This window comes from Triticum aestivum, chromosome 7B (assembly GCF_018294505.1).
Source record: "Triticum aestivum cultivar Chinese Spring chromosome 7B, IWGSC CS RefSeq v2.1, whole genome shotgun sequence".
NCBI lineage: Eukaryota > Viridiplantae > Streptophyta > Magnoliopsida > Poales > Poaceae > Triticum > Triticum aestivum.
Genome location: NC_057813.1, coordinates 617,679,767 through 617,699,909, shown reverse-complemented (window position 1 = coordinate 617,699,909; position 20,143 = coordinate 617,679,767). Strand labels below are relative to the sequence as shown.

Sequence of the window (20,143 nt, the reverse complement as noted above, 5' to 3'; positions counted from 1 at the left end):
ACCGCAACTCTCTGCTGTTTTGTTCAGGGAGGTAGTTGCATGTCTGTCATTAGGCATGCAACTGCATGCCCACACACCCAGATCGAAACTGACCTTTGTTTTTTCTTTTGTAAATGGGTTATGCAAGAGGGGTACAGTTGCATGTCCGACACCAGGCTTTGCAGCTACAAGTGTCGCCCCATCTACAACTGCATGTCTCCCTCCTGGCTGCAATTGGTCTTGTGTTTTTGTCGTAGTACGGCGGGAGAGGGATGGCAGTTGCATGTCCGATACTAGGCGTCGGGAGATATTGGGCCAATTGCATGTCCCATGCTAGGCATGCAACTGCATGTCTTCTACCTTGGTCGCAATTGCATGTCTTATAACTTGGTTGCAACTCGACTTCCATTTCTTGTTGTACGGGGAGAGGCACCAGTTGCATGTCCCACACTAGATATGCAATTGCATGTCTTCTAACTTGGTCGTAACTGGGGACCTTTATTTTCAGAGAGAAAGAGAGAGAGAGGCCCAGTTACATGGCCCACACCAGGCACACAACTGCATGTCTTCGAGCATGGTCGCAACTGCATGTCTTATAATTTGGCTGCAATTCAACCTTTTCTGTTTGTTGGATGAGGTGAGGGGCTAGTTGCATGTCGCAGAATAGGCACACAACTACATGTCTTTTCTAACCTGGTTGCATTTTTGTAAGCGCCTTTGTTTTGTCAGAGGTGGCGGCGACAAGAGAGTGGGGGGGCCCAATTGTATTCATGCAATTGCATGTCTTCCAACATGTTCGCAACTGCATATCTTCAAACTTGGTTGCAACCCGTCTTGTTTTTGTTAGACGACGAGAGGGACCAATTTGCATGTCCCATGCTAGGCACGCAATTGCATATCTTCTAACTTGGTTGCAATTGAGGCCTTTGTTTGTCAGAGGGGAGGCATCAAGAGAGAGAGAGAGAGCGGGGGGGAGGGGCACTTGCATGCTCAAATGTAGTAATGCAGTTGCATGTCTTCTAACTTTGGTTGCAACTCAGCTTTTTCTTCTGTCGGGCAAGGAAAGGGGCCAGTTGCATGTCTTCCAACATGGTCGCAACTCGACATTTTTTATATTTTTTTGTCGGATGAGGAGATGGGCCAGTTGCATGTCCCGCGCTAGGCACGCAACTTGGTTGCAACTGTAAGCGGCTTCCATTGTTTTGTCGGAGGGGGCGATGACAAGTGACCGGGGGGGGGGGAGCACTTGCATTCTTAAATGTAGTTCATGCAACTGCATGTCTTCCAATATGGTCGCAGCTACGTATGTGTCTTCTAACTTGGTTGCAACACTACCTTTTTGTTTTTTTCTTGGATGAGGTGAGGGGCCAGTTGCATGTCGCAGAATAGGCATGCAACTGCATGTCTTCTAACCTGGTTGCAGTTTGTAAGCGCCTTTGTTTTGTCGGAGAGGGCGGCGGCAAGAGAGAAGCATGTCCAACTATAGCCACGCAACTGATCTCACAACTAGCTTTGTTATTTTCTCACAGTGGGGAGTGGGCATTTTTCAAGATATTTTGGTCTTTTTGTTATTTTTTAAAAATCATATACAAAGTTTTTTTGCATTGAAAATATTTTTCCCAAGGAACCGGAACAAAAAATGAATTTGTTTTTGTGGAAAAAAGAGCATATTAAAGCTGAAATAGTTATTTTTGTCTAGGTCCAGGGACACATACATGTTTGTTGTGGTGGAATGGAGTATCGATAGACGGTGTGCTGCTCTTTTTCTGTTTGAAGTCTCTGGAACGTGGACCCAGGCTCAACATCTTTCTAGAGACCACCCCAACGGTACTGTTTGAACTGAGAGACGAGCGGGGACAGAGAAAGAACGGGCGAGGAAGGAAGCCGCATCACGGGGGTGGGCACATCGAAGCTTTCCGCGGCAGAAGTCGGCGGTGAGAAGATGATCGGCGACGCAGGCGCCCCTCCAGACTCCAGTATGTGAATTTATTTTCAATTTTTCATTTTTTGATTTTGTAGTTTCTGTTTTTATTTCTATTTATTTTTATGTTTTGGATTTGTGTTATTGTTTCTTTTCTAAATTAGTGATGTTTTGGATATTTATCTAAAAAATAATGCCACTCAATTTTGCGCACACGTGGACCACACATTTTTTCTTAATTTATTTTTCTTCTTTTTTGTGGCAAAAATATGTGTTCAAAGAAATAAAAACATGCCACATTTTTTTTAGAACAACTACACTTTTTTGTATGAATTATGTTTGTTTGAGACACACTACAATGCAAGTCGACTAGGAGAACTGACGCAGACACCCATATATTTGACAGCCCAAATACATGCAAAGAAAAAGAATAAACCAATCTAAAAGAAAGAGAACAAAAAACAATAGGAGGCTGCCCACGTACAAGCAAGAAATAAAAAACCCAACACGAGATAAGCAATTTGGAAGAACAAAACAAAGGACAAAAACAGCCCACCTAAGAAGACAAGAAAAAAAAGGACAAAAAAATGCCCTGTACACGTTAGACAAGCCCAAATGAAAACGAAGGAACGACAAGCAAATCGAACGGGGCATCTGCAGAACGCTGATATCAGTCGACTTAGACTTCGCCAAGTCTAAGTCGACTGAGTTTTAGACAGACCCTAACTAATTCCGATTTTGTAATAAGGGTGGCCAGACAATCAGTTTTGGGGATGATGATATTATGTGTTTTTTGATTTCAGGGTCAGGATGAAGATGCAAACATGTCTACGTTGCCTTGGAGCTGGGAAAATCGGTTGATCGATTTCTGATGGAGCTGCGGATCTGGGTGGGCGCTCGACTGGATGGAGGATATTATGAAGAAGAGGAGCGTACACAGGAAGACTGGTCCTCACTCAGGTGCATCGGGACAAACTTTCTGATCGGTCACCTATCCTCAAATTGCTCCAAACTAAACACGCATAACTTTGAAGTTCTTTGCGAATAGGATCCCAAAAAAGATGAAATTCCTTGTTGATATGAGTAGTCTACCATTCCTACTAAGTTAGGCTCTCACAGGCATGCACATACGTGTGCGCTCCTGTAAAGCCCGCCATGCCCAGATGCCCGTGTGCTTTGTGTTCCTTGAATAAGCCGAGCTTAGACCTATGTCATGTGTGTGCTTTATTTTTGCCGGTGAGAAATGAATAACTAAGACATTTAATTATGAGCCAATAATAGATGCGCTATGAATCCAAGACATCGGATCATAGACGGTTGCCGACTCAAACTGGTCCAGCCCCACGTCTCCCACTACTAGGGACAAGCCTAGCAGTAGCGCTGGTTTTTGGCCTAGCAGTAGCGCGGGGTGCGGCGCTACTGATACGACGCTACAGCTAAATGTTAGCAGTAGCGTTGGTCTAGACACGCTACTGCTATACACACTTAGTGTAGCGTGTTTCGTTGCAAGCGCTACTGGTAAATACTAGCAGCACGCCCGTGTGCCCGCGCTACTACTATTATTGTGTATTCTATTTCTTCTCATTTTATGTCGTATTCATACACCACTATATAAGTTTTTATATAGTAGCAATTTTGAGATTGTTTTTACATCATAATGAGTTATTACATCACTGGGTGAAAGAACTGTGGATTAGTTTCAAGTGGATGTTCGGTTCTTTCGGTTCTTTCACCCAGTGATATAATAAATCATCATCATCATATCATTAACAACTTATCATCATAATACATCATTGTCATATAACAACTCCTGTGATCATCATTTTCGTCAATGAGACATCATATAGCAAGTTGATCACTAGTCATAATCACAACTCCTCCTCATCATCATCATCAACTCTAACACATTGTAGCGCATAATAACACACATTGTGCCTAGGACCTACTCCTCTCTCATAGGATCTACTACCCTCTCTTAGGTAAAATAGCATAAAACAAGATAGGCCCTAACTCTCCATTATGGAGAATGGAGATTATCATGTCTCCAATTTTTGCGCTTCGCACCATGTTGCTTTCAAGTAGCTCCCTACGATCGACCATACATGTTTTCCAATCTTTGATTGTCATGTCTTCATCAGTTTTAGAAATTCGGTATGAACAGCAATGATGCGTAGGATGACCTGGCCGTAAGCTCATAACATCAAGGCGACCTTTCAGAAACATCAGATGAGGCATACAATCCTTTGGGATTTTCTGTTGAAAAACATAGTAATAACTTCGTAGTTAGCAATGTAGTTTAGTTTTAGAAGAATTTATGCAAAAGATGCATGGATGTCATAATAGTAAAAAATCTTACGATGCCATATCCATGGATGTTACCGTAGTTCAACACGTGCACTAATGGCACGTATTGACCATAATGTGCACGTGTTTGATAATAGATATTGTAATTCTCAAGATCATTAATAAATGAGATCAAATGATTTTTCTCCTGATAAGTTAATTCTGCACCATCGGTGTAGTAGGTTCTATCTACCATCCTCCGCACATTCTTTGAAGAATAAAAATAAGCTATCAATGGAAATAAGTTGTCAACTATTTTGAAATAAACAATATAAATTACTTAATAACTATATTTGAGAAACTCACATAGCGGTAGAATTGGAAGCGTATCAACAAGGACCCAAATGTCCATATTGTATTCGTCGATGTCAGGATCACCAAGATCCATGGTGACAAGCATACCCTCATGAAAATCATACGTCTTGCAAAGTGCTTCCCAATTCGGGCAACCAAAATGGGATACGCTCTCAGAAATTTTATAGATTTACAGCAAAATCATATCCATGATGGGTCCTTAGCTGAACTATCCTTGTTCCCATACTTTCATGATCTTCAAAATCCATCCTCTCCAAGCACTACAAGAAATATGTCAACTTGTGACCTTGACTATTGGTCACTGAAAGGTCATGGTTTTTCATTTCCGACCTTTTATTGACCAAAAACAGAAGGTCAAAAGCTGAGGGTCGTTAACTGACTATAGCGACCTTCTCTGTGAGAAAGTCGTAGACGTTTACGACCAAAATATTCCTACTGTGGCGTTTTGGTCACTAGCAACCTCCCCAGGCCAGGTAGGCATCTAGCATGGCAAGCTGATGTGGCACAAGATTCAGCCCGGTCCAATTCGGTTTTCTACATGGGCCTAGCCCATTTATTCAGCCCATTTATGTTTTTTCTGTGTGTCATTTTTTGGTTGGGTTCATGGGCCAAGCCCTATATTGCAGCCTTTTTTATTGTTGGGTTGTGGCCTTTTTGTCTAAACGAATTTAGTTTTTATTTTTTTCCAAAAGAAGGGTCCACTAGTTAGATGGGTCCCAGTTGTCAGGTTCTAGTAACATCATCAGTTGGTTGTAGCCTATTTAGGCACAGTACACAGGAATACAATTTTGTGCATATATATTGTTGAGAAATTTTCATAATATTGCTGTCAAAGCAGCATGTACACAGGAATACAATTTTGCTATCAAAGCAACATTTCAAACGTACATCTTCATGACATCGTACGTAAAAACCAGCAATAAAAAGATTACAATATGCCATTTGGCTCAAATCACATAACATATGACATCCAGGTTCCAGCAACGAAAAAAGATAACCACCACATCGTACCATCTGCACATTCAAAGAGAACAAACTATATGTCAAAAGAGAACTGAGCAGAAAATTGCCAATAAAAGAAAGAAGATAATATACTCTATAATTACTACAGATTTGCTCACTGGATACACACACACACTTTGCATATACAGATTTGCTCCCCGTAAAAACAATTCTGAACAGTTGGCTATAATAATTTATGGCAAAGAAATTCCCAAAACAGAGAATGGTACATCTCGAAATTCCCCAAAAACAGAGGAAATGCGACATCCATGACAAGTTGTGGCATTACTAGAGGATTTGATTAAACCGACATGTTGTAGTGTGTTGAATAGATAAAAGAAACTCAATTAATGGGGCAATGCAAATTCTTTACTCACTACCGCACGGCATTCACCTGTGATTGAACCCTGCGGGCACATACAAATTATTACTTGACCTGGTTATGGAATGAGCTCGTGCAAGAATGAGGTAATTCCTACTTTATGTTGGACTAACCAAACACTGTCCTTTAGTATGTAAAACCTTCTGTTCTTCCAAAAGATTCAGTAGAGTGGGCTAAATTCTTTACTCACCACAGTTTCAACTATTCTATATGGAAAAAAATACCAAAAAATCTCTGCAGGGAACCATTACCACCAATCAGTTGCGACTCAATTCTTCTTTCTTGACCCAAATGCATTCTTTCAGGCCAAACAGAATTGAGCCTCCTAGCGAGATCTTCAACTTCCCTGTTTGTTTAGAAATGAAGCATGTCATTAATTCGAACGAGGGCTTTTGTACAGGAATATGAGCAGTAAATTCGTTATAGCATTTTCAGTATACATAATAATAGAATAATCAAATATAAACAGCAGTGAGCCCAAGTACTAGCAAATAGATCTTCTGCATAGAACACTACATCTTAGAAAAGAGGACTAGGGATAGGAGAGGGAGCCGCTCATCGATGAGCTTGTGGTCGCTGCCATACATAGCCGCCGTCACGCCGGTCATCGTGCACAAGAGCAGAGCACCTGCTGCATCCAAATCCAAACCAAACAAAAATTAGGAATGGTTGCAGCCATGCTTTTTAAGGCACACAATACAACAGTTCAGATTGCTGTCATTGAGAGACACAGAGACCAGACAAAACAGTGGACTATTTAACCCTGTAATAAAGAAGCAAAATCTCACAAGACAGTGAAGTCACTAGCAAAAGGAAGAGTAACAGATGAAGAATAAATCCTAACATACAAAGGTAAGTCATTGTGCATTTTCTTTTTCAATGTGATACACAATAACCAACATTATGATAAATAAGTTTTGGGATCCTCCGTTGTATCACCAAGACATGCTTGTTATTAGCCAAAACTAGAGTTAAACACCTGATCAAGTGCTGCTCAACTACAGGTGCCATACGGTCGAACCAACCTACACAGCACCATCAGGAACAGAACTTATACATCCTTAAAAAATGCAACAGTGTGAGCACAGTGGTAATGGACCATGTTTTAGTAGCATCATTCGAATAGCACCATACGTTTCCGATTACTTCGCTACCGACCATCCATCGACCACAAGATCCAATCAAATATTGCACAAACCAAGCGAATTGAGGATATCATAATGCGCTCTCGACTACAGGTGCGCTAAAAAGAAGACGAAAGAGTAGAAGAAAAGAGACAACTGGGCCTTACCTTGGTGAAAACCCGGAGCAGGAGGGGGCAGGTCTGCACAAGAAGAATTGAACCTATCTAACTCCAGGTTGTTCCACTGCAACTCGGAATTTGCTCAACCGTATGTGTACATGCATCAGGGCATACATAAAATATTCAAGTCAATATTCTCAGCTAACTGTGATGTAATGAAAATAATTACTTAATGACTTGAGGTAAAAATTGATTTTAGACATCAAAATTTGCAGCGCTCATTTCAACCATGTTCAGATAAATTAGCAGTGTGGATATTAGTTACCATGCTCATTTCAAACATTGCTTTAGATCAGGGCCAATTAATAATAGTTCTATAGAGTAAATGACAGCCGAGGCACGCGTGAGACGTAATAGTAATTCAACTTCTAGTTCAATTCAAATAGGAAGATATTGTATACTTAATGCATGTTGTATGAGCTGGCACATCAGAACGACACTGCAAATAAATCCCCTGTTTATTTGATCAAACCAACACCAACAATACAGGATGAAACTTGATATCATAGTGCCAACTGAAACTGAACACGACTTCCTCTTAGTTTGAATCTCTTAGCAGTTTTAAAGATGCGATATGGTGGCAAAAAGACAGAAATGAAAATGCGAATGCAAAGCAGGATAGAATGGTGGTAACAAGGCACTGTATGCAGTCCACCTCCTGTATGGGCTGCGGAGTCGTTCTTGCTGCAGCACCGGTTTGGTAGCCCCTCCGTGTGTCCAGGATCTCCACCTTGTTGTCCAGCCCGTCGTGCATCCTTCCGCTTGCCATGGTCGTGGTCTGGCCGGCGCAGAACAAGAAGAGATGAGATCTGCATCTGCCCATGGAAGGAAGAAAGCAAAAGCAAGCAGTGGCACATGAGATGGGAGGAGATATTTTTACCCAACTTCTTACCCAAAACTCAGTAAGAAGCCCAAATATACACCTAAACAAGATAATGAAATAAAACATAAATGATACGCCATTAAGCCTCCGACGCGATGTGCTGAGGGAGATCACGAGCTTAAATTAACCGGGGTACCCCGAGAGGCACCGCCACCGGTAACCATCCATCTCCCTTCCACATCCTATAGTAAACTGATGATACAACACAACAAGAGCCAGGCCACCTCCAGGCTAGGTCTACCAGCCTGATTGGTCTCCCTTTCCGCTTGAGTTTATCTCTACATAAGCCTAGATGGGGACACCAGCCGAATCACGACGCTCAGCCTCCTCTAGTCCACTATCATGAGGGCTGCAACGAAGGAAGGAAAGATTGTGCTTCTACCTCTACCTAGAGGGGGAAGGCGTGGGCGTGGGGTTCGGGGGCCGTACCGTTGCAGATCGAGTCACCGGCGCGGGGGAGCCACTTGGAGTCGCGCGGGGTGTTGGGGTCGACGAGGAGGCGCGGCTGCTTGCAGCGGTTGCACAGGGAGCAGAAAGCGTAGTTGCGGTTGCCGCACCCGCCGCAGTCCTAGTCGCCCTCCCTCCCCCCGCTGTCGCCCGACGGGATCCCGCGCCGGCCATCGCTCCGCTCATGCTCCCGTGCTCGCGGCTCACGCCGACGGTGGGGGTAGGTGGGGGTGGCGGAGGTGATGGGGGATTTGATTCGGGAGCGGAGATGAGAGGAGAGGAGATTTGGGGGCGGCACGAAAGGGATCCAGAGGGGGAGCGAGAGGGTTGGGGGTGGCGGCTGTGGGACAAGAGGGGGAAAGTGGATCGGGGGAGAGGAGGGGATATGAGTTAGGGTTTGGGTGAGAGAGGAGGGGGAGAGGGCTGCTGTTCAATTCAGAAGCATCCCACAGTGGTGGATGCATGATCCGCGTGATAAGCCTATGAACCAATTAAAACGCACCAAACAATTTGAAGACCTTTTGACCTTTTAAATTTGTCATGATTGATTACACACAAATTTTTCATTCCATTTTTCAATGCTCAAAATGAGTTTTTTCGTGCGAGACCTAGCAAATATTTGTTCAAATGATGTCATATTTTGCACAATTTTATATCTTAGATTGTCAAACAACATTGACACAGGGGGTTTTCATTTCATTTGTACGAAAAAACATTTTTTCCATTTTTTCGAGTGCCCAAAATGAGTTTTTTTGTGAAGGATCTACCATATATTTGTTGCAAAATTGGACCTAATCAATTTTATAAAAGACTAGGCCATATATAATGCACAATTGACAAAATGATTGGGTGTCAAAAGTTTTGATCCACCTCTGGTGAAAAAGACAAATCCTCGCCGATTCAGTTGGAAGCGGGTCAAATTTGAACTGTAGCTACCTCGTAGTTTGCTCTTTATTTTTTCCAAAAATCATTTCTAGATAAATAAGTATCTATTTAATCAGAGAAACACCAAAAAATTTACAAGATTCAACCACTAGCTAGGAACAGTCATTCCCGCCGTTTTGACCGCATTTTGAAATGGGCATAAAAAATTCAAAAAAAATCAAAAAATTGGAAAACCTTCGCATTGTGTCATTATATGTGACCAAGTTTCCAGAAAAAATAATAAACTTGTAATACGGTAATTATTTTCAAAAAGTATTCTCAGAAATGAGCTATCATGCGTGAAGATTCATGGCTTTCAAGCAAAATGATCAATCTTATGGCCACATTCACGGCATAGTTTGTTCAAATGATCTAATATTGTGCACAAGGGTGCATCTTGGAATTCCAAACAATGTTTCCTAAGGGAGTTTTCATTTTCTTTGCACGGAAAATTCATTTTCCATTTTCTGAGTGCCCGAAATGAGTTTTTTTGTGAAGGACCTACCATATATTTGTTTCAAAATTGGACCTAATCAATTTTATAAAATACTAGGCCATATTTAATGCACAATTTACAAAATGGTTGGGTGTCAAAAAATTGATCCACCTCTGGTGAAAAAGACAAATTCTCGTCGATTTAGTTGGAAGCGGGTCAAATTTGAACTGCAGCTGCCTCGTAGTTTGCTCTTTATTTTTTCCAAAAATCATTTCTAGGTACATAAGTATCTATTTAATCAGAGAAACACCAAAAAAATTCCAAGATTCAACCACTAGATAGGAACGGTCAAGCCCGCCGTTTTGACCGCATTTTGAAACGGGCATAAAAAATTCATAAAAAAATCAAAAAATTGGAAAACCTTCGCATTGTGTCATTATATGTGACCAAGTTTCCAGGAAAAATTATAAACTTGTAATACGGTAATTATTTTAAAAAAGTGTTCTCAGAAATGAGTTATCAAGTGTGAAGATTCATGGCTTTCAAGCCAAATGATCAATCTTATGGCCACATTCATGGCATAGTTTGTTCAAATGATCTAATATTGTGCACAACGGTGCATCTTGGAATTCCAAACAATGTTGCCTAAGGAAGTTTTCATTTTCTTTGGACGAAAAAACCATTTTTCATTTTCCGAGTGCCCAAAAGGAGGTTTTTTTGTGAAGGACCTACCAAACAATTGTTGCAAAATTGGACCTAATCAATTTTATAAAATACTAGGCCATATTTAATGCACAATTGAAAAAATTGTTGGGTGCAAAAAGTTTTGATCCACCTCTCGTGAAAAAGACAAATTTCCGCCGATTCAGTTGGAAGCGGGTCAAATTTGAACTGCAGCTGCCTTATAGTTTGCTACTTATTTTTTCCAAAAATCATTTCTAGTTACATAAGTACCTATTTAATCAGAGGAACACCAAAAAAATTTCAAGATTCAACAACTAGCTAGGAACGGTCATTCCCGCAGTTTTGACCGCATTTTGAAACGGGCATAAAAAATTCAAAAAAAATCAAAAATTGGGAAACCTTCGCATTGTGTCATTATATGTGGCCAAGTTCCCAGGAAAAATAACAAACTTGTAATACGACAATTATTTTAAAAAAGTGTTCTCAGAAATGAGCTATCATCTCTGAAGATTCATGGCTTTCAAGCAAAATGATCAATCTTATGGCCACATTCGTGGCATAGTTTGTTCAAATGATCTCATATTGTGCACAAGGGTGCATATTGGAATGGCAAACAATGTTGCCTAAGGAAGTTTTCATTTTCTTTGGATGAAAAAACCATTTTTCATTTTCCGAGTGCCCAAAAGGAGGTTTTTTGTGAAGGACCTCCCAAATAATTGTTGCAAAATTGGACCAAATCAATTTTCTAAAATACTAGGACATATTTAATGCACAATTGACAAAATGGTTGGGTGCAAAGAGTTTTGATCCACCTCTCGTGAAAAAGACAAATTTCCGCCGATTCAGGTGGAAGCGGGTCAAATTTGAACTGCAACTACCTCATAGTTTGCTATTTATTTTTTACAAAAATCATTTCTAGTTACATAAGTACCTATTTAATCATAAATACATGGTTTGGTGGCGATACGTCGAGGTTTGGGCGGTGGCCGAGGGCCCCAACTCTAGAGCACGTAAACTCGCATGCCGGCCGCGTGGTCACCGCGTGACCGTGGCATTGCCTTGTGTTCTGGGCGGCCTAGGTATGTCTAGTGGGTTGGGCACTCCCCAGGTAGGTGCTAGGAAGAAAATCACAACATAAGATTCTCACGAGGAGACCGATCGATGCTCAAACATGAATAAGCAGCCAAGTGTTTGATTTGCGATACGGGAAATGCACATGGCTAATGGGCGTGAGTTTTGGCTGAGGATGATCAGTTACTAAGAAGACCGTCTTCACAAATTTTGACCTCAAAAGGAGGAGCCTAGGTGGTACTTGCTTTACAAAGTACCAGACTGGACATAAATACAAATGTTGAAGCTCGGCTCAAAATAATGAATGAACTGAGCTGGCATTTGGTGGAGGATGGTTATTTGGGCATAGGAAAGCACTGTAGAAAATGGATACTATTTGGACATGCCAAAGTGGTACTTCCTTCACAAAGTGCTGCTTTGAACAGAATAGGAAAATGAATATTTTCGAATTATTTTTGAACTAGGCAAGGAATGTTTTTGACATATTTGATGAAGATATGATCCAAAACATTTATGAGATTTTCTTGGAAATTTTGGGAATAACAGAAATATAGGTTGCTTCACAACCTAGGGCAAAAACTGCCACATGGACATGACACATAGGCAAAACTGATGAGATGGCGCCTAGTCATCACAACCCACCACAATCTACAAGGCTATGACCATCTATATTGGTCATTAACAACTAGAAATAAGGCAGCGGACTAGCACTGTTTGCTTTGTGACCATTTCGTGTAAGGAAATTGCGACCTTTCTGACCAAAATGGTCGCAATGGTTTAGGGTTTGGAGCCCCCTGAACAGCTTTTGACCAATTGGTCTGAAATGGTCATAGATCTATGACCAATTCTTCCAGGGTCACTGACAGAAGGTCACTAGTTGACATATTTCTTGTAGTGAAGACATAGCGTGTTGCATGGCATGGGATAAGCTATAGTCGAATTGTAAAAGATGAAAATTACACGTTGAAGAAGCAGAAGTCGTGCTTAATTACAAAAAAAACACTTGTCGTTGTTGCGTACCATTTCAACAACGAAGGTCTCCTGGAGCTTAATGTTGAAGTGTCGACCTTCTATCAGGTGAGGCCTGTCGCACAGACCCCGGTCATCGCCGCACCAGTCGCACTCCACAAGACTTTTGTCGTCCGACAACATTTCCTATGTTCATAATTCCAAGATTAAACTTCTAAAATTATATATATATATATATATATATATATATATATATACTACAAAAACAAAATTAGATCATTATTATTCATCACGGGTTGACTATCGACTATCACTTTGTCGAGTATTTTCTTCAAAACTCTCAACTCACATGGTGTATATATTCGACCGTCGGTGATGGTAGCTCCTCCCTTTGTTCCCGAGTGCATTGCACCAAATTGTCTAGCACATGGGAACGAAGGAGAAGCTACCCCCATGACAACAGTCAGGAATCTTTGTCCTCTCTCATATACGGTGGACACACTCCCTCACTGATTTTTCGACCGTCGGTGATGGTCGTTACTCCTCCTTACCCTAGTGCATAACAAAGGTCTGGCACAAGGAGAAGAAGGAGAAATGACACCCACGACAACAGTTGGGATTCTTCCTCTCTTATGGCGCAGACTTGCTCCCTCACTCATCTTTTGATTGTCATGTATGGAGCCTCGACAGACTTAAATTCAACCCGAAATATCGTTTAATTATCTTTCTCGAAAATCCAGGCCACTCGATATTTCCTACATATTCTAGCACAAGTCATGCCAAAATTCACTACAAGAAATATGTCAACTTGTGACCACCACTATTGGTCACTGAAAGGTCACTATTTTCAATTTGTGACCTTTTTGTGACCAAAAACATAAGGTCAAAAGCTGAGGGCCGTTAACTGACTATAGCGACCTTCTCTGTGAGAAGGTCGTGGACGTTTACGACCAAAATATTCCTACTGTGGCGTTTTGGTCACTAGCAACCTCCCCAGGCCACGTAGGCATCCAGCGTGGCAAGCTGATGTGGCACAAGATTCAGCCCGGTCCAATTCGGTTTTCTACATGGGCCTAGCCCATTTATTCAACCCATTTACATTTTTTCCCTATGAATTTTTTATCAGCTTCATGGACCAAGCCCAACATTGCAGTCTTTTTATTTTTGGCCCATGGCCTTCATTGCAGCCTTTTTATTTTTGGCCCATGGCCTTTTTGTCTCAACAGTTTCATTTTTTTCTTTTTTCCAATTTAACGTAAATAAATACACAATATTTAAATTGGCACAGAAAACACACAAAAATACTTCAAATACTAGCCAGTGTTGCTGCTGTCAATACAGAGTTGTTGTTGTAACATACACTTTGCAAGCTCTACAAGTGTTATGTTCTTCAGCAAGTATAGCAAGCTGTACAAATAACTCTAACATACAATAGTGGAAGTCACAGTTACATGCTCCACACGTTCAATAACATGGTACTTTACAAGCTCTACAAGTGTTATGTTCTTCAGCATGGAGCTCCTTCAACAGCAATTACAAACTAGGCACCTGCTCTTCTTGCCAGTGTGAGGAGGTGGATGCTCGCCATGGTGTGCTTGATGATGCACACGACCATGATCTTCTTGCCACTATTGCATCCGTGCGCTCGATGATGGGGGTACCAATGCATACAAGTAGAACAAATACAGCATAACCAACTTAGTAAGCTAAGTATGTATCAAGTGACAACAAAAACAAGTTTATATGCTAGTACAAAATCACCATCATTAACAAGTTTATATGGGAATGAAGAGAATCATCAGTACTGGATTAAACACAATGCTATCTTCATATTACCAAACAGAATATCTCATTTTCATATTCTCAATAAGCAAGTACAGTATGCTTCAACCCATGTTCTAAAAAAGATGTTTATCCTAGCTTAATACAAAATGAGCAAACTAAACCGAGTCAGATCCCGACAAGAAACAACAGCAGCCACCATGGGAAACTAGTATGGTTGCTTGCTGTTCATGAGTGTCAATCATCTGCATGTGTGTACATCAAAAGAAAACAACAGGATTCAATTCATCTTGCTCCTATACAGCAACCAGTAGACATCTAACATCATTAGATTACCACAAAAGAAAAGTCCAGAATTCCCAAAAGGTTGCATTCTAACAAAATTACAGATTCACCTAAGTGAGATTAATGGATGTCACCTGCAAGAGAAGTCCAGAATTCCCAAAAGGTTCCAAATTGGCTTTGCACTATTGTTGTCAGCATGATAAATTGATATGCACTGTTGTTGTTGCTGCTGTTAAACAAAGAGAAGAGCAGAGAGCAATTCCTACTCCAGGAAAGAAAGTTTACTCCTAGAAGTATACTGGAAAAGTTTACTCCAGTAGACAAAGAGAAGAGCAGAGAGAAGAGAAAGAGAAACTTAACAGCAGCGGCAAGTCCTATACTATTGTTGTCCTACACGAAACTACTGCAACCAGTACTGATGCAAGCGTAACAGCAGCAGCAAGTGCTATACTACTACTGTCTAGAGTACACTTAAATGAAAAGATTATAGTGCATAGAATCACTAGTTGTGCATAGAATCACAGCATTTATGGTGTACAACAGCAGCAGCATCACTGGTTTTTCACAGAATCACAAATGCCTGAGCAATAGTTTCATGCTAGGGGTAGAATGATAGCATCGCAACACAACTAAGCAAATATATGATTTGAATAACTATATGGTTTGAACAGCAGCAGCATCACTGGTTGTTCACAGCATCGCAATCCAGCGAACCACTAAAACAGAAGAGGAAAGCAGACAAGCAAATATATGATTTGAACAACTATATTACTAGCACATCCTTATGTATTTGCCTTAGGAGTAGAATGATAGCATCGCAACACAGCTGAATGTCTTTGAACAAATACCAATCAAAAGCAACACATTCTGCGCAACTTTTGATAACACAATTTGCATTAAACAACAGATTATGCTTAGCTAACTTAGAAACAAGAGAGGAGAAAGGACCTTGAGTTGGTGCTGCTGCTCCTCTCCATGGTCGTGCATCACCCTCCTCTCCTTCCCTGCAACAAGTGAGTTGAGTTCTCCTGCAAAGCACCAATAGATATAGCAAACAGAGAGGCGTGAGGAACCCAAGTCCATAGCTGTCGAATCGAATCAAACAGATGGGGGAGGGAGGGAGGGGAGCACCTTTCCCTTGGATGGCTAGACGACGGCGCCGTGGACGTCGAGGTCCAGGTTGAAGAATCCCTTGACGGCGGTGACCTTGACCTTGGTGGTTGGGTGCGCCCCTGCCGCTCCTCGAGCAAGACAAGGCTGGCGGCTGCAGCTTGAGGAGAAGGGCACTGCTCCCAGATCTGTCACCCTCATTGCCGGTGCTCGAATCGTCTGCACCATGGGCACAGCAGCTACTCCCTGAACAAGCACAACAGCATCCTGCGTTTACAAGATCGAATAGATCATCATATTTACCGAGTCCGAGCAAAAGCAGGTAATAATCATGATATGAGAGTCTCAATAGGTTAAAATTATTTCCATGCACATCTGTAGCAACTGAATTATAAGTTTTAACAACAATCTGTTGCATTAGCTTGTTGTTGCAGTGAAAAGATTTGGGCAGGGAAGTGGTGATCATAAGTAAGCACCTTGGTGCTGCTGAACCATGGCCTCCATTTTGCTGCCACAGGGAGCTGGAGCTGGTTGACAGAGAGCCTACTGGAAGTGACGGGAACTCAGAGCCTACTGGAAGTGACGAGCCTACTGGTAATGTGTAGTGTATATATTCTGGTGAGCCAGTATTGATCCAGTATGAAAGATCTAACACAGAACCATCATTTTTTTGCCTCTATGGAAATACAATACTTAGTTCGTTCTATAGGCTGGTCTAACCAAGAGGCATTAGAGTGTGATGTAGGCTGGTCTAAGCATGTCCTATAGAAAGAGGCTGAGTATCAAGTGAAGTATTCCTATAATCAGCCCAGTTTCCAGAAGAACTTCATAGTTATATCAAAAGATGTTTATATGTAGTGGATGGAAATGAGCAAGGCTGCAGGATATCTCAACAACTCTCTGGTTGATAATGTCATTGATTTATTTGACAGTGATATATATGTCGATGTTTATATACAGCATTTAGTGTTGTCCAGTGTATACACAATCCACAAACTTAAGCACTGCTTTTTACATAATACAGTTAAGATGAACCCTAAATAAACCACACACAAAAAAAAAAGATGAACCCTAATAAAGCAACGAATGCCATCCAAGCAGTGAATGCACCAGGAGGGGAGGGGGCACGAATGAGGGTCCTTCACCTGATTGGGTCGTCGGCTGGAGTGGGGCGCCATTCGCCGGAGTGGTGCCCTGGTCGGACCAACCAGGAGCTCCTGCGAGGGAGGAGTCGCGCCCTAGGAGTCGCGTTAGAGGATGGATAAGCGGCGGAAGATGGGCTCCTACCCGCCGTCCAATGTGGCCGGAGCTAGCAGCGACGAGGAGCCAGAGACCGGCGGCGGCCTCTCCTTCAACTGCGCCTTGACCTCGTACACCTTGGACAGCCTCTCCTTCAACTGCGCTTGTGCACAAGCACACGAGCGCTTCAGAATCACTGATGAAATGCAATAGAGCTAAGGAACGAGAGGAAGGGGGCGAGATCTCGAACCTTGGAGACCTTGTCGGACTCACCGGGCCGCCGCTCGTCGCCGCCCCGGCCGCAGCCGCCATCCCCGTCGCGCCTCCTCCTCCTCCTCCTAAGAAGCAGTAGAGCCCGCATTGGATCCAGCCCAGCGCGGCCGCGGTAGAAGAGCACAAACTGCTTGCGGGCGAGCAGGTGGTTGGTCATGAACTTGCGGGTGCGGAAGGGAGCGGCGGCGGCGATGGGGAAAAGGGAGCGGGAGCGGCTGGGGGCTGAGTGCGAGGGGAGAGGTGGGTGGCGGAGGCGAGGGGAGAGGTGGGCGGCGGAAGGAAGGGGAGGACTGGGCGGTGGCGGAAGGATCTGGATCGGGGAGAGGAGTGGAGGCGGGGAGGGATCTGGATCGGTGGAGCTAGCGAGGGAAAGAAAGGAGGCGGGGGGTGGATGGAAATTTACCCGGAGAACATAGCTAGGGTTTCGGGGTTGGTGTGGATGGGTCGAGGATAGCCGTTGGATCCCCGAGCATCCGACAGTGTTGGATGCACGATCCGTGTGATATGTCCACGGACCAATCAGAATGCAGTATGATTTATGACCATCTAAATTGGTCGTAGTTGACTTAAAATAATGTGTTAAAATCATTTAAGCAACTTTATGATCTGAGAAATTCTAAAAAAAATGGAAAACCTTCTCATTGTGTCACCAAAATTTGAACAAGTTTTCAAAAAAAATAACAACATGGAATAAGATAAATATCTTTAAAAAGGTGTCGTCGGAAATGAGTTTTTTGCAAAAAAAAACATTTTCCCTTTTTCGGGTGCCCAAAATGAGTTTTTTGTGAAGGACCTACAATATATTTATTGCAAAATTGTATGAAATCAATTTTATAAACTATTAGGCCATATTTAATGCACAAATGACCAAATAGTTGGGTGTCAAAAGATTTTATCCACATCTGGTAAAAAAGACAAATTTCGCTGATCCAGTTGGAAGCGGGTGAAATTTGAACTGTAGCTGCCTCATAGTTTGCTATTTATTTTTTCCAAAAATCATTTCTAGGTACATAAGTATCTATTTTATCATAGAAACACCAAAAGTTTTCCAAGATTCAACCACTAGCTAGGAACGGTCAAGCCCGCCGTTTTGACCGCATTTTGAAACGTTCATAAAAAATTCAAAACAAATCAAAAAATTGGAAAACCTTCGCATTATGTCATTATATGTGACCAAGTTTCCAGGAAAAAAAATAAACTTGTAATACAGTAATTATTTTAAAAAAGTGTTCTCAGAAATGAGCTATCAAGTGTGAAGATTCATGGCTTTCAAGCCAAATGATCAATCTTATGGCCACATTCATGGCATAGTTTGTTCAAATGATCTCATATTGTGCACAAGGGTGCATCTTGGAATTCCAAACAATGTTGCCTAAGGGAGTTTTCATTTTCTTTGCACGGAAAATTCATTTTCCATTTTCTGAGTGCCCGAAATGAGGTTTTTTTTGTGAAGGAACTACCAAATAATTGTTGCAAAAATGGACCAAATCAATTTTATAAAATACTAGGCCATGTTTAATGCACAATTGACAAAATGGTTGGGTGTAAAAAGTTTTGATCCACCTCTGGTGAAAAAGACAAATTGTCGCCGATTTAGTTGGAAGCGGGTCAAATTTGAACTGCAGCTGCCTCATAGTTTGCTATTTATTTTTTCCAAAAATCATTTCTAGGTACATAAGTATCTATTTTATCATAGAAACACCAAAAATTTTCCAAGATTCAACCACTAGCTAGGAACGGTCAAGCCCGCCGTTTTGACCGCATTTTGAAACGGGCATAAAAAATTCAAAAAAATCAAAAAATTGGAAAACCTTCGCATTGTGTCATTGTATGTGACCAAGTTTCCAGGAAAAATAATAAACTTGTAATACGGTAATTATTTTAAAAAAGTGTTCTCAGAAATGAGCTATCAAGTGTGAAGATTCATGGCTTTCAAGCCAAATGATCAATCTTATGGCCACATTCATGGCATAGTTTGTTCAAATGATCTCATATTGTGCACAAGGGTGCATCTTGGAATTCCAAACAATGTTGCCTAAGGGAGTTTTCATTTTCTTTGCACGGAAAATTCATTTTCCATTTTCCGAGTGCCCGAAATGAGGTTTTTTTGTGAAGGAACTACCAAATAATTGTTGCAAAAATGGACCAAATCAATTTTATAAAATACTAGGCCATGTTTAATGCACAATTGACAAAATGGTTGGGTGTAAAAAGTTTTGATCCACCTCTGGTGAAAAAGACAAATTGTCGCCGATTCAGTTGGAAGCGGGTCAAATTTGAACTGTAGCTGCCTCATAGTTTGCTATTTATTTTTTTTCAAAAATCATTTCTAGGTACATAAGTATCCATTTTATCATAGAAACACCAAAAGTTTTCCAAGATTCAACCACTAGCTAGGAACGGTCAAGCCTGCCGTTTTGACCGCATTTTGAAACGGGCATAAAAAATTCAAAAAAAATCAAAAAATTGGAAAACCTTCGCATTGTGTCATTATATATGACCAAGTTTCCAGGAAAAATAATAAACTTGTAATACGGTAATTATTTTAAAAAAGTGTTCTCAAAAATGAGCTATCATGCGTCAAGATTCATGGCTTTCAAGCCAAATGATCAATCTTATGGCCACATTCATGGCATAGTTTGTTCAAATGATCTCATATTGTGCACAAGGGTGCATCTTGGAATTCCAAACAATGTTGCCTAAGGGAGTTTTCATTTTCTTTGCACGGAAAATTCATTTTCCATTTTCCGAGTGCCCGAAATGAGGTTTTTTTGTGAAGGAACTACCAAATAATT

General features: G+C 41.5%; 1 protein-coding gene across 9 annotated transcripts; it reads right to left on the bottom strand.

The window, feature by feature from the left end:
• Positions 1–5,355: 5,355 nt before the first annotated feature.
• LOC123157190 (uncharacterized) lies at positions 5,356–8,960 on the bottom strand. Of its 9 annotated transcripts, none has more exons than XM_044575449.1 (6): positions 8,558–8,960; positions 7,901–8,060; positions 7,234–7,309; positions 6,459–6,573; positions 6,194–6,288; positions 5,356–5,572 (listed from the first exon to the last, which is right to left on the bottom strand). In XM_044575449.1, the coding sequence occupies exons 2-6, from the start codon at positions 8,012–8,014 to the stop codon at positions 5,511–5,513; spliced, it is 462 nt and encodes a 153-aa protein (XP_044431384.1). In that variant the 5' UTR covers positions 8,015–8,060; positions 8,558–8,960; the 3' UTR covers positions 5,356–5,510. The 9 variants fall into 9 exon arrangements, 6 of the variants coding, with proteins under 6 accessions (XP_044431384.1, XP_044431385.1, XP_044431380.1 ...); XM_044575450.1 differs by having other exon boundaries at positions 7,901–8,054; XM_044575445.1 differs by having other exon boundaries at positions 7,901–8,023.
• Between the last annotated feature and the right edge of the window lie 11,183 nt (positions 8,961–20,143).

Bases quoted from the DNA above. Each gene is read 5' to 3' on its own strand.
- LOC123157190 (XM_044575445.1), bottom strand. From the start codon at position 8,761: ATGAGCGGAGCGATGGCCGGCGCGGGATCCCGTCGGGCGACAGCGGGG. The intron at 8,024-8,557 runs GTACGGCCCCCG...TGCGCCGGCCAG, and splicing joins CGGTGACTCGATCTGCAACG to ACCACGACCATGGCAAGCGG. The intron at 7,310-7,900 runs GTGGACTGCATA...TCCGAGTTGCAG, and splicing joins CTCCGCAGCCCATACAGGAG to TGGAACAACCTGGAGTTAGA.